At 38.0% G+C, this 14,616-nt stretch overlaps 1 protein-coding gene across 9 annotated transcripts in view; it reads left to right on the top strand.

The window, feature by feature from the left end:
* S100PBP (S100P binding protein) overlaps positions 1–14,391 on the top strand; it is a 31,733-nt gene extending 17,342 nt beyond the window's left edge. For 7 of the 9 annotated variants that reach the window (XM_049696416.1, XM_049696418.1, XM_049696423.1 and 4 more), the window contains one exon: positions 11,784–14,391. In XM_049696416.1, the coding sequence (XP_049552373.1) occupies positions 11,784–11,830 (47 nt within the window). In that variant the 3' untranslated portion in view covers positions 11,831–14,391. Of the gene's footprint in view, positions 1–9,477; positions 9,566–11,783 lie in introns of all 9 variants that reach the window. The other 2 variants (XR_007471080.1, XM_049696425.1) reach the window with 1 other exon arrangement.
* The last annotated feature ends 225 nt before the right edge of the window (positions 14,392–14,616 follow it).

The following is a 14,616-nucleotide window of genomic DNA, read 5'->3' as shown; positions in this document are numbered from 1 at the left end:
TTACTTGGAGTAGTTTTTTAAAACAACAAGAAACAACTCCATGTTGTTGCATGTATGTTCTATACATCCACTGCTGAATTTTTCCTTGTATGAATATACCACAGTTTAATCATTTGTTGATGGACATTTCTGTTTCTAGCTTTTGATTATTATGAATAAAGCATCTATAAACATTCATATATGGGTTTTTTGTGTGAACATGTGTTCATTTCTCTAGGGAAAATAATTAGGAGTGAAATTGCTGAGTCATTTAGTATGTGTTTTTTTAACTGTATTGGAAACTTCCAAACTGTTTTCCAAAGTGATTATACTATTTTATGGCTTTTTTAAGGCAAAGGTTAGGTTCTTTTTTTTTAATATGAATATCTAAGTGTTCTAACACCATTTATTGAAAAAATTATTCTTTCCATGTGTTTATTTCTGACTTCTCTATTCTGTTCCATTAATATATGTGTATTTTCTTATGTCAATATTACACTGTCTTGATTACTGTAACTTTATAGTAAGTCTTAAAATTGTTTGGTCCTTTGGATTTCCATAATTTTTTAAAATCAATTTCATCTTGTCAATTTGTTAAAAAAAATACCTGTTGGGTATTTCACTGGGATTGTGTTGAATCTGTAGAACAATTTGGGGAAAGTTGATATCATAACAATATTGAGCCTTCCAGTCCATGAACAGGATATAGTTCTCAATTTATTTATGTCTTTAATTTCTCAGCAGTTTTTTGTACAGGTCTTGTACATATTTTGTTAAATTAATTCATAAGTATCTTATGCTTTTTTATGGTATTGTAAGTGACACTTTTTAATTTTCAATTTCTAGCTGGTCATTGCTAGCATATAGATATACAGTTGATTTTTTATGTTGACCTTGTGTCCTACAACCATGCTAAGTTTTTCTATTACTTTTGGTAACTTTTTAATAAACCCCTTAGAAGTTTCTTTGTTAACATGACTTTATCTGCAAATAAGGACAGTGTATTTCTTCCTTTCCAATCTATAAGCCTTTTTTATTTCTTGCCTTACAGCACTGACTAGGATCTCTAGTACATTAAGTATGATATTAGATGTAGATTCATCATAGATGCTTTTTATCAGGTGAGGAAGTTCCCCTTCTATTTGTAGTTTGGTGGGAGTTTTTATCATGAATGAATGATGAACTTTGTCAAATGAATTTTCTGCATTTATTTGGATCATATTGTGTTTCTCCTTTATTTTGTAACACAGTGTACTACATTTATTACTTTTTTTTGACTGTTAGGCCAACTTGCATTCCTGGGGTAAAGTCACTGGGTCTTGATGAATTATCCTTTAGTCAATTTGCTAGTATTTTTAAGGGTTTTTATGTCTTGTTTATGAGGAATATTGGTCTTCAATTTTTCTTGTATGTACTGTCTTCCTCTGGTTTAAGTATCATGGTGATGCTGGCTTCATAAATTTAGTTGGGAGTTGTTTTCTCCTCAGTTTCTCAGTTTGTGCAGGATTGGTATTGTTTCTTCCTTTAAATGTTTGGTAGAATTTACCAATAAAGCCTGGAGTTTTCTTTTTGGCAAGGTTTGTAACTACAGATGTAATAGATACCGGGCTTTTCAGAATTTCTTTATCTTGGTAATTTGTGTCTTACAAGGAATTTGTCCATTTTATCTAAGTTGATGAATTTATTGGCATAAAATTATTCATTAAAAATTTCCTTATTATTCCTTTAATTACTGTAAGATCTGTAGTGATGTTCACTGTTTCATTTCTAATATTGGTAATTTGTCTTTTTTTTCTTAAACAAATCTAGTTAAAGGTTTATCAATTTTACTAATTTTTTCCCCAAAGTAAGTTTTTAGTTTCATATTTCTATGTTGTTGGCTATTTTCTTTTCTTCTCTTTATTATTTCTTTTCCATTTACTTTGGCTTTAATTTGTTCTTGTTCTCTAGATTTTTTTTTTTTTGTGGTATGCGGGCCTCTCACTGTTGTGGCCTCTCCTGTTGCGGAGCACAGGCTCCAGACACGCAGGCTCAGCAGCCATGGCTCACAGGCACAGCCGCTCCGCGGCATGTGGGATCCTCCCGGACCTGGGCACGAACCCACGTCCCCTGCATCGGCAGGTGGACTCTCAACCACGGCGCCACCAGGGAAGCCCCTCTCTAGATTTTTAATGTGGAAACTTATGTCATTGATTTGAGACCTTTCTAAGTCTCAAGTTTCCCTTTAAGTGCTACTTAGGTGCATGTCACAAATTTGATGTGTTTTCATTTTCATTTGGTTCAAAGCAATTTCTAATTTCCCTTGTGATTTCTTGTTTGACCTGTGGGTTATTTAGAAGTGTGTTGCTTAATTTCCAAATATTTAGGAGTTTTCAGCTATCTTCCTATTATTAATTTCTAGTTTAATTCTGTTGTGGTTAGAGAATATACTTGGTGTGATTTCAATCCTTTTAAATATACTGGGGCTTACTTTATAGGCCAGCATATGGTCTATCTTGGTGAATGGTCCATGTGTACTTGAAAATGTATATTCTGATGTTGGTAGAGTGTTCTATAAATTTCAATAAGGTTTTGTTGGTTGATGGTAGTTATCAATTCTATATCTTTACAGATTTTCTCATTAAAAGAAGAGTTCATATCTTCAACCCTAGTTGTGGATGTTTTTGTTCCTCCTTTCAGTTCTGTCATTTTTGCCTCATGTATTTTGAAACGCTGCCATTAGATGCATATACATTTAGCAATACTATGTCCTCGTGAAGAATTGACCCCTTTATCATTATGAACTGTCTCTTTTTACTCTTAGTAATATTCCTTGTTTTAGAGTTTAATTTGTCTGATTTAAATAGCCATTCAAGCTTTCTTTTGACTAGTGTTTGCATGATATGTTTTTTTCATCCTTTTACTTTTAAACTATCTATATGTTTAAAGTGGTTGTCTTGTAGACAGCATATAGTTGAGTCTTGTTTCCCCCCGGTCTCACAATCTGTCTTTTAATTCAAGTGTTAGTCCAGTCACATTTAATGTAATTATCGGTTGGATTTAAATCTACCATCTTACTACTTGTTTTCTATTTGTCTATATGTTCGTTGTTTCTTCTTTCATCTTTTCCTGGTTTTTTTTTTTTTTGAGTATTTTTTAGTATTCTGTTTTATCTCCATGCTTGACTTATTACCTATACCTCTTTGTTTTATTTTCAGTGGTTGTTCTAGGGTAGTAGTTCTCACAGTTTCTGGTCTCAGGACTTGTTTACACTCTTCCAGATCATTCATACTCTTAAAAATTGAGGACCCCAAAATGTTTTTGTTTGTTTGCATTGTATCTATCTATATGCAACCATATTAAAAGTTATAACTGGTAAATTGTTAAAATATTTATTAATATATTTTAAGATAATTCATTGCATGTTAACAATGTTTTTATTAAAAATAACTATAATTTTCAAAACAAAACCAAAAGTTTAGGGAGAAGAATGCATTGATTTACATTTTTGCAGATTTTTTTTAACATCTAGCTTAATAGAAAACTACCAGATTCTCATATGTGAATCTGCATTCCATATCATGTTGTGTAGCCTCTTGAAAACTCCCCAGTACACTTTTGAGAGATTGCAAGTAGTAAAAACAAATAACATCTTAGTGCTGTTATGAAAATAATTTTGATCTTGTGAAGCCTCAGAAGGGTGTTGAGGACTCCCACAGATCCTGGGACATACTTTGAGAACTGTTGCTCTATAGTTTACAATACAGATCTTTAACTTTAATCAGTCTACCTTCAAATAATATACCACTTAACATATACTGTAAGGCCCTAACAATAGTACCCTTCCAAATCTCCATTTTTTGTTACTGTTTTTATACATATATTATAAACTCTTCAATAGATTATTGCTTTTACTTTATTTTTTTGTTTTCTTAAAATATTTATTTATTGATTTTGGCTGCTCCAGGTCTTAGTTGTGGCACGTGGGATCTTCACTGCGGCATGCAGACTCTTAGTTGCAGCATGCAGACTCTTAGTTGCGGCATACACGTGGGATCTAGTTCCCTGACCAGGGATCGAACCCGGGCCCCCTGCATTGGGGGCACGGAACCTTACCCACTGGAACACCAGGGCAGTCCCTGATTATTGCTTTTACTTTAAACAGTTATCTTTTAAAGACACTTTTTAAATGAGAAAAGGGCTTTTGTATTTACTCACATATTTACCATTTCCAGTGCTCTTGATTCCTTTCCATCTCATATTTTCTTTTTTCCTGATGAACTCCTTTTAGTGTCTTATAGTGCAGGTCTGCTGTTGTGAAGCCTCTCTGCTTTTGTTTACTTATTTTATATTTGTTTTGCCTTCATTAAAAAAAAACTTTTTATCTTGAAAAATTATAAACTCATAGACTCATAAGAAGTTTTGAGTCTCACCTCAATTGTTTCCTTTCCCTTAGGGATTACAGTTCTGAGCAGTCTGAATATAGTTGTTTCATACATTTTGCCCAGTCTCTAGTTGCTTACAGTGGAGGTATGCCCATTCATTATGATTAGAAGTGGAAGTCTGCTTTGATTTTTACTGAAGACCATAAGCAGCAGTGATTATGTAAATTCTGTTTCTACATTTGCCATTACTGTTGAGAACATTCATACATTGTTCAATATCCCCTGTACAATACAACACTGCAGAAATGAGTTATATAATAATTCCTGTTTCTTTCTTTTGTTTTTTGCCTTGTATGCATGGAAAAAATCAGTCAAGATTTGTACTAGATCATCACACTTTTGTTGGCCTGGATGTTTGCATTCTGGCTTTCTACTTAATCTTTTTTTCCTTTTTTTTTGACCACACTGTGCGACTTGTGGGATGTGGGATCTTAGTTCCCCGACCAGATATTGAACCCGGCCCATCAGCAGTGAGAGCATGGAGACCTAACCACTGGGCAGCCAGGGAATTCCCTATTCCTATTCTATTAATCTTTTTGTAAAAGCAATAGCCTATACCCCTGTAGCACATTTTTTTTTCTTTCCTTCCCTCTTCATTCCCTCCCCTGTATTAGGTAGTTTTTTGATTGCATTGAATAAAGACATTGTGATTGCCTTTAAGTAACTGAGTTTAAGGATTTACAGGAAAAGATGAAGATTAGAGGCTCAGCTACATAGCTTGGCCTCATAATAAAAAGAATCAACCATAGAGCCAGGCCCCTTCAGAAATGGATGCCTTTGTTTCCTTTTCAATAGGTTTTCCCTGCTGAGTTAGTGATTCTGGTACTTCTAATCTTATCTATCTCTATGACTAATGCTTCTGCTGCTCTCTATTAGCTATCTCAAGTGTCTGTCCTCTCCTAGAGCCCTACCTCTGTGTGCTGTTCTCTCTCTTGTTCTCATTATTAAAGCTCACATTCACATTCCAAGGGAGAGTATCTGATTGATTCACTTAATGACCTGTTGGTGCCAGGCCAGATCTTAGGTCATTAGCCAGCAGAGAGAGTCTCTGTTCTTGGTCATGTGGTACAAAGTATGGTGATGTATAAGACCTGTCAGAAGGGCCATTGGCATAGCAAGCATTCAGCATTATTATTACTCCTCCTTTATAACAGCTGCATATTTATAGATTGTTTCGGTGAACCGCTGATCTCATCTCTGAAATGTTGAGGTTTTTTCCTCCTAATTTCATTCTTAGATGAATTTCATTCTTAGCCACAAAACAAAGGACAGTCTTCACCACCTTTTAGCCACAACTTAAAATAAACCCATCGTACTGATTGTTGGTCCAAGAAAGCCCATCTGTTGGAAACTATGAAAAGAGAAAATTTAAATGTTTCTATTCTTGTTAGCATCTCTAAATTTGGAGGAAGAAGAGATTGAAGCTATGAGCTGAAATAAGGTTTTTGGATTAATAGCCCCACATGGGTTTGAATCCTGGCTTTCCCATTTACTAGATGATAGATGAGTATCTTTTCTAAGCTTCAGTTTATTCATGAATAAAATGGAGATAATGGTATTTGCCTCATGTGGTTGTTAGGATTAAGTGATAAGATACATGGAAAGCAGTTAGCAAAGTGCCTGGCACATAATAAATGCTTGATAAATATTAGCTCCCATTATCTCTAGATCATTAACCCTTATTAATAATAAAGGTTACCCTGGTACATCAGTTAAGTTCTTAGTGCTAATGAAAACTAACATTTCTTGGTACATAAGCCGAGACAATAGTTATTGAGCCTTTGTTTACTCAGCGCTGTGCTGAGGTACCAACTGGATATACAAGACATATTGCAATGTGATTCTTGCTTTCTAATCCCCACAGTGAAATGTCAGTCCTAGAAAATTTTTCAGGAAACTCAACCCTATGATGGTATTCTGTTATTGGAATTTGGGCTCTGTCACTAGCTGTGTAACCTTGGACCAATTACTTCTCTGTGCCTCTTCATCTGTAAATTGGGGGAAATACCTCATAGGATTATTGTAAGGAATAAATATGTTAATATATGTAAAGCACATAGGATACTGCCTGATACATGGTAAATGCTGTATGTAAGTTGCTGCTGCTAGATTATGACGCCTAGCAGTTGAATACTTGAAGCCTCATTGGGCCTAATTGATCAGTCTTTTTCTTCTTTTAGTTTAAAGTGAATAGGTTTCTTTGTAGGAGGTTTATAGGTATATCTTTAGTCTCCATCGTCAGGACAGTTTTATAGAGTCTACGTGGTAAGAGATGAGTAAGCTGAAGGACATGGTCTACAGATAATCTTGTCCCATTTGAGACTGGACACCAGACTTTCCATATCTTGCCAGCCCTCCTTTGGTGATGCTTTGGCAAGAAAAATGTATCTTGAAATTCTTGGAAAGCTGATTTCTCACCATTGAAATGTCCTTTTTGTGGGGGCTAGAGGGAGGGGGATGCTAGTGATATGAAAGTATGGTAAAGGAAAAGGAATTTGAGTAGAGACCTTTGATTTTAGCTTAACAAATCAAACAGGCAAGGGATTTTCTAATCAAAAGCTACTTCTCTCTTAAAGGGAAAACTCATTTCTTTCTTTTTTTTTTTTTTTTTGTGGTACGCGGGCCTCTCACTGTTGTGGCCTCTCCCGCTGCGGAGCACAGGCTCCGGACGCGCAGGCTCAGCGGCCATGGCTCACGGGCCCAGCCGCTCCGCGGCATGTGGGATCTTCCCGCACCAAGGCACGAACCCGTGTCCCCTGCATCGGCAGGCGGACTTTCAACTACTGCACCACCAGGGAAGCCCAGGAAAACCCATTTCTGATTTTTATTTCCTTTTCAAGAAGTGAGATAATATGTTTTATTTCCATATTAGTGAGATTGAGCATCTTTTCATTACGTTTATTGATTACTTGTATTAGTTTTGAGAATTACCTATTCATGTCCTTGACCTCTTTTGTTTTGTTTGATGAGGAGACTTATCTTTGCAGAATAAGGACAGTAAACCCTTGCAAATACGTTTCAGGTACATTTTTCATTTTGTCAGTTGTCTTCTTTTACCCTTGGTTGTGCTTTTTTATTTTAACTGCATAGAAACATTTAATGTAATGAATCTATAAATTTTTGCTGAAAAGTATCATCTCATTATGGTTAGAGAATTTCTGCTGAGTGTTATAAAGCATGTCATAGTTTATATGTAGACTGATCCACTTAATAAGCATTTTTTCCTTATAAATAGGTGATTGATTGTCACAGGCTTTGAAGAGTCTTTGCAAACTAACATAGTCCCGAGGCTGTAACACCATAATAATAATAGCTACCACTTACTGCACACTGCCTGAGTGCCAGAAGATATGCTAGGTCTTTTATGTACTATATCCCTAATATTTAAGTTCAAGCAAAATATTATTATTGTCCACATTTCATAGATAAGAGGAATGATTTACCCAGGGTTACAGAGCTAGTTAGTGGCTGGATTGGAATTTTAACTCAAGTCTGCCTAAACTCCAAAGTATATACTTTTTCTACAGAGTTGGGCTTCTTGAGGCTTCAAATAAATTATACTGGTCCTAAAAGTTAAGTAAATATCTTCTACCAGAACATGAAAAGATGGTCTGTCGCCTAGTTTGACAGCTCTTGGTTCCTGAGAGCAGGGTAGATACGATAATGAGAAGTATGTAAACCAGCTGAAAGAAGGGTCTCCACTGTCTAGGGCAGAGGTTTTCAAAATGTGGTTCCCAGACCAGCAGCAGCAGTAGCATCACTTGGGCGTTTGTTACAAAAGCAAATTCCCATGTCCCACTCCAGACCTACAGAATCAGAAACTGGGGTTGGGGCCCAGCAACCTGTTTTATATTTGCAGCTGATTATGATGCATGTTAAAATTTGAGAGCCACTGGTCTAGGGGAATTATTCTCTCTAACCATAATTTTTGGCTTTGTGAGCTTCAGCCGAATTCTCAGCCCTTAAGTGCAAAATAAGCATTATCAAATAGTGGCAAAAGCATGGAATCTAAAAAGAGCCAGTTTTTAGTCCAGTTTAATAATCATTTAAGGCAAGTTCACCTCCCTGAGCCATAGTTTCCCATCTCTAAAATGATTTTAATAAAAATCTATCTCCCGGGCTTCCCTGGTGGCGCAGTGGTTGAGAGTCTGCCTGCCGATGCAGGGGACACAGGTTCGTGCCCTGGTCTGGGAAGATCCCACATGCCGCGGAGCGGGGGGGCCCATGAGCCATGGCCGCTGAGCCTGCGCGTCCGGAGCCTGTGCTCCGCAACGGGAGAGGCCACAACAGTGAGAGGCCCGTGTACCGCAAAAAAAAAAAGTCTATCTCCCTACAAGATATTTTTTTCAGAATTAGTAAGATAACATGTATAGTGCCTAGCACCTTGCCTGGCTCCCAGGTGTTTGAGAAATTGCCTCCAGTTATTTTTCTTGCTAAGCAAAAAGCCCCTACCCGCCTTCTATTCTCAACTTCTCTTGTTTCTTGAATGTATTTTGCTGTCTTGTGTCTCTGGGCCTTTATATTAGCTATTTCTACTGGATATCCCTACCTCCCACCCCTCCCACTAACGTCTATACATCCTTTAGATCCCTGCTTATAATTTACTTCCCCTGGAGGGGACTTTCTCTAACCCCCACTCCCCAGTCTCTGTACTCATAGCAGCATGTATTTCTCCTGTCACTACATATCAAAGTTTTTGGAAACTGGTTTTTGCCCAGTTTTGCAAAGTTTTTGCCCATCTTCTGTATAAACTTCATTGGGCAGGTCCAGTGTCTTGTCTGTACCATATTCTAGGACCCAGTAAAGTTTCTCACACATTATAGGAGCTAATAAATTAATGTTGAATGAATGAATGGTGGCTGTCATTATTGCTGCTTCTTCATCATCATATCATCCAAGAGCAAGCTCTCTTCTCTGGCTTATAGTTTCTGTGCTGACTGCTTGTGATAATCATAAATAGATAGTATTAGGACCAGTGCCTGTTTTCTCCTTCCCTGAAAGTACATGTTTTGACCTAGGCTGACACGGTAGTTCACTGAGCTGCTTCCTAACCACTGATCTCTCTGTATCACAGGTACCTTGGGGGAGCTGTGTGCCTTGATGGGTCAAGTTCATCACATGCAGAACCCAAAATGGCAGCATCCTTCGGACCTCACCAGGCGGTGAGTGGGTGTTTAGAAGAAGGAAGAAAAGGGTAGAATTTTGCTACAGGAGAAATGTGGTAGGGCTTTGGTAGGGCTGTAATTATTGTTTAATTCCAGAGGTAGAAAAAGAAGTGATATAGTATAATAGAATAAGAATTGGACTGAAATTCAGGAAACCTGGGATCTAATACTGGCTTTGCACTTTTTAACTAGCTATGTGATTTTGATCAAATCACTTCATTTCTCTGGTCCTCACAACAGTAAAATTAAGATATTGGACTAATTGATGTCAAAGAGCCTTTCTAGTCCTGAAATCTTCTGGTTTCTTGATGTAGTGTGGTTTTACAGATTTATTCAGTTACTTGATCCAATTATTCAGAGACCCTGGAGTCATCTGTGATTCCTTTCTCTCTTACTCCATAGTCAGTGCATTAGCAAATTCTATAAGCTCTACGTATAATATATCCAAAACCTGATCATTTCTCAATCATTTTCACTTGGATTGTTGCAAGTCTCCTAAATGGTCTCCCTACTTCTGCCCTTGCCTGTCTACTGTTCTCAACTCAAGCAGCCAGAGAAATTCTTTTAAAGCATAAGTCAGATTCTCTCTTCTTTGCACAGAGTTTTCCAGTGGCTTCCCATCTCCATGATCACAAGTGCCTATATGTTTTGGTCTAGGCTGACTTGGTTAGCTCACCACCCTCATCTCCTCTACTATTCACTTTGCTCACTCTGCTGTAGTCACACTGGATTCCTTGCTATTTCTGTTTTTCATACTGTTTAGTTTATTTATTTATTTATTTTTGGCTGCATTGGGTCTTCGTTGCTGTGCGCGGGCTTTCTCTAGTTGCAGCGAGCGGGGGCTACTCTTCATTGCGGTGCTTGGGCTTCTCATTGCGGTGGCTTCTCTTGTCATGGTGCACAGGCTCTAGGCGCACGGGCTTCAGTAGTTGTGGCTCACGGGCTCTAGAGCGCAGGCTCAATAGTTGTGGTGCACAGGCTTAGTTGCTCTGCAGCATGTGGGATCTTCCTGGACCAGGGATCGAACCGGTGTCCCCTGCATTGGCAGGTGGATTCTTAACCACTGCGCCACCAGGGAAGTCTCTCCTTGCTATTTTTCAAGTATGTCAGACGTACTCCCACATCAGGGCCTTTAAACTTAGTGTTTTCTTTATAGTTGCCAAAATGACAGCAGTACTCGGAAAGGCAGTGTTGTGTAATAGTTATTAAATTCTGCAGTCAGATGTGAATTCAAATCCAGGCTCTTCTACTTACTCCACTCTACGACCTTGGGGAAGTTATTTTACCTGAGGCTTAGTTTCCTATCCTGTATAAGGAGTTAATGAGAGTACTTTTCTGGTAGGATTGTCATTAGGATTAAATGGTGTGAGATGTTTAAAGAATTCAGCAAGTATTTGCATATAGGGCTAGATAAATACCAAGTACTGTTAAAATTATTTTCAACCTGGGCTATTCCCCATAATCACCTATGGAGATGTCTAAAAATACAGATGTCCAGGGCTTGACTCAAGGGATTCTAAGTTATTAAGTCTAAGGGTGGAGAGAGGGGCCAAGAATCTATATCTTTACATTAAAGCTTCCCAGGTGGTTATTAGGACAAGCTGGAGTTGAGAATGGGGTGAAATTATCTCAGAGGGTCCTGCTCAGAACCCCAGCCCAGTACACAACTAAAGGAGGCTCTCAAGAAACTTTGAGTCTGTTCAGTTTCTAAACTTGCAGTGTGATTCTCACGTGATGCTTACCTTCTCTGGGAATTTTATTCTAATTTTAACTGCTGTGTCCTGAGCAACCTTGAGCTGTGTCAGACAGTGAAGTCCTGTTGGAGGTACAGGTCTGATGCAAGCAATAAAATATAGATCCTGTTCTAAATGTTTCCAGAGGGAGAAAATGGGTTTTTCCTGCTTAAACATTATTATACATTATACATTGGGTTTTCTTAGAACATTCATGTATATGGACCATATCACCATAATACCTGTATGGGAATTAGGTGGCTTTGGAAATTGGAAGGAAATAGAACTTATAGTGTGACTTTCATATAAGGAAAATAATATAAAATTTCTAAAATTATGAGAATCGAAATATAAAATGAATATCCAATTTCCAAAAGTAACAGTATTCTTTAAATAGTTTTCTTGGCCTTTTTTGTATACAAATAACCATTCCAGCTGAAACTCTCATCTGTCCTCTTTTTATTTTCCCTCTCTGCTGATAGAAACTACGCCCGGTTCCGACAGAAGTCTCTGCAAAGATACAGTCTGACTCAGTGGGTTGACCAGAACATGCGAAGCCACCATCGGTTCCAGCGTCTACCAGATTTCCCGTACAGTCCATTTGTCTCCTCCCATCAGCAGTGAAGGTCCCTATCCAGGGTCCTGTCCAGAGCAGCGTCTCATCTTCTGCTGTTTTGTGCTTTGTAGATTTTGAAATTTATTTTTCACAACATTTTAATTTAAAGAACTCGTCACCTTTTGGAAATGCCCATTGCTGACTTGAAATTTTTTGTATAAGGTCCTTCCTGTTTATGTGTGTGTATGCATTTAAGCAGTGTTGAGTTGATAATAGTTTTAATTTTTTAATTTAAATTGAAGGTGGCTGCCGCCTGAAGGCCGGCATTAAGTCAAAACACCCAGGATCAAGCAAAACACCCACCTCTATGCAGAGGTGAAGTCTACTTCTGGTGCCCAAAAGAAATCATCTTTTAATCTCCTATGAGGAAGAGATTCTTTATCAGGCTGCAAGCCAGTGTTAATTATTGCTGATGACTTATAAATGGATACAAGTCACTTTTAACAACGCCTCTTACCTTTTTTATTTGAATCTCCGAATACCTGTCAGTATTTTAAAGTTGGTAATCCAGGACATCTGAAGTAGTTGAAAGGACAAATTAGAAGTGTAAATCTTTTCTTCTTTTTGTACCTACTAGCTGCCTTTATTTTTTGGCTTTTTTTTTTTCATTCTTCATTAAATTTATTTTGCACAATAGTGTTTACAAATCTTGTACATCTTAACTCTAACAGAAGACTGGTGACTAACAACCCCTGTTGATTTGTGATCTTGTGACTGTCTGCCTTCTCTGCCTTTCTTCAAGGATATTCCTTCTTTTTTCCCCAGTGAACTTAGGGCTCTACTGGCATATTCCTGTATCCTGTTAGACATAGATATGCCTCTTAAGAACAGCCTTACTGTGCTTTTTATTGAAGAGCCACCCACCCAGAGTCTTGACTCTAGGACAGGCCAGAAAGCAGTGCTATTGAGAGGTGTCAGTTGGTCTTCAGTTTCATCTGCTGAACTCCAGTTCAAGTATGAGTTGACGTGTTAGTGAGCTTCCATCCTGTGGGAGAGACTTTGGAGAAGCTGTCTTTTGTCTCCATTATTAGTTAATAAGAGGTGCCTTTTGATCCAGGATCTCCTTACTTGGTCAAACCTCTGATGTACAGTTTTACAAAACTACTAAAGTGAATCTAAAATAGTTTTGATTAAGCCTGTGCACAAAGCATTACCGGATCTTAAGGGTAATGCTATATGCAGCTATCTTAATGGATGTCTTAGTTTGTTATTCTCTTTACAGACAGCTCTAGACATCTATTGGGAGATTTTGCAGTCTGGCATTTGTGCTGTTGTTCACTCTGTGTGACGGTTGTACCTAGTTGCTATAGCACACAGCCTGTGATACTGGGCTCATTGCCTCTGTCTGGTTTTGTTGTTCCATCAGCCCCATCTTTGTATGCAAGTAACCCATCTTAAACATCCTGCCCTGCTTTAGAAACTGATTTGGGAGAAACCTGGTCATAGTTACCAGTAAACTTAGATGGATATCCCTAAGTGTTAACTATTTCTATCCAGTCAAGGATTCTCTTTTCCTTCGACATCTGGTTTAGAGTCTGGGACCAAAATGCAAAGGAGAAGTTCTGTTCAAAGGCAAGAGTCAAAATCTGTTATTTCAGTTGGCATTTCCTATATCAGTCACTTCTCCAGGTTTCCGTAAATTAGTATGATGGAGTGGGACAAACATCCACCTTTGGAACTATAGCATAGTTAGAATTAATTGTTGCTGGAATAATTAGCATTGCAGCTGTCTTGTTCCCCACAGATAGCCAAGGAGTAAAGGGACAGCCTTTTGCTTAGGCAAAAGTCTAAGACTCATGTTCCTGCCTCCCTGGTACAGGAGGGTTTAAGACTGATGTGTAATGGGAGCATCGCCTTTGCCAAATCAAATGAGTGATGGGTTAACGAGAAAATGTGACAATCACATTTCCTCTTTGCTCAGATAATTCTGTTTTTCAAGCTTTAGCAGCTTAATTAAATCTGTTGGACTGGGGGAGGAGAGAACTGTTCCCTAGCGGTTAACATGGTATTCTTTAAGAAGAAAAACAAAGCCAAAGAAAACTCATTATCAGGCATGTTCACCTTAAAGACGGTAGTGGGTAGAATCTGGAGTTTTAATCTGTTTTTAAAAGCTACATATCTCACATTTAGTGTTGGCCTCTAAGTCTAATTTTCATGTAGAATTCTTGCCGTGTTTTATTTACATAAGCGTTGTGTGCATTTAACTGCCTACCTAGCTTTCTTTATCTGTGATGACATTCTCGCCACGGGGGTCTTGACAATGCAGAGTAGGAATGTGCTGTTTACATAGTTTACTTGTATATAAAGAGCCTGAAATAACCTTAGTTTTGCATCTAATGCAGGCCCCAGTTTACTTTGGTTGTTGTCAGGATCAATTATGAAAGTGAAGTTTGGTGCCTCCTCTTTATCATGTATTTCTCCTTGTAGCAGTTGTATTTAATGTCATTGCAAAGAAATAAAAGTTCTTGTCGGTGGCTTATGTACCGTGGCCGTCTATTGCGGGCTCTGAAGGAGGGCTTCTTCCTTCTTTGTGCAGGTAGGTTAGTGGGGTGTGGGAGGGGCGGCAGTTAGTAGAATGTGGTACCGGGGAGGCGAGGGTGTGTGCTCCCTGTTCTTTTGAGGGTAAATTACAGTGTTAAGAAAGGCGTTCCAGCAGTTAAGAAATGTTGAAATTGATTGGGATTAGCAGCTACATATAG

The sequence above is a fragment of the Orcinus orca genome, chromosome 1 (assembly GCF_937001465.1).
Source record: "Orcinus orca chromosome 1, mOrcOrc1.1, whole genome shotgun sequence".
NCBI lineage: Eukaryota > Metazoa > Chordata > Mammalia > Artiodactyla > Delphinidae > Orcinus > Orcinus orca.
This window is presented reverse-complemented; position numbering and strand designations above follow the sequence as displayed.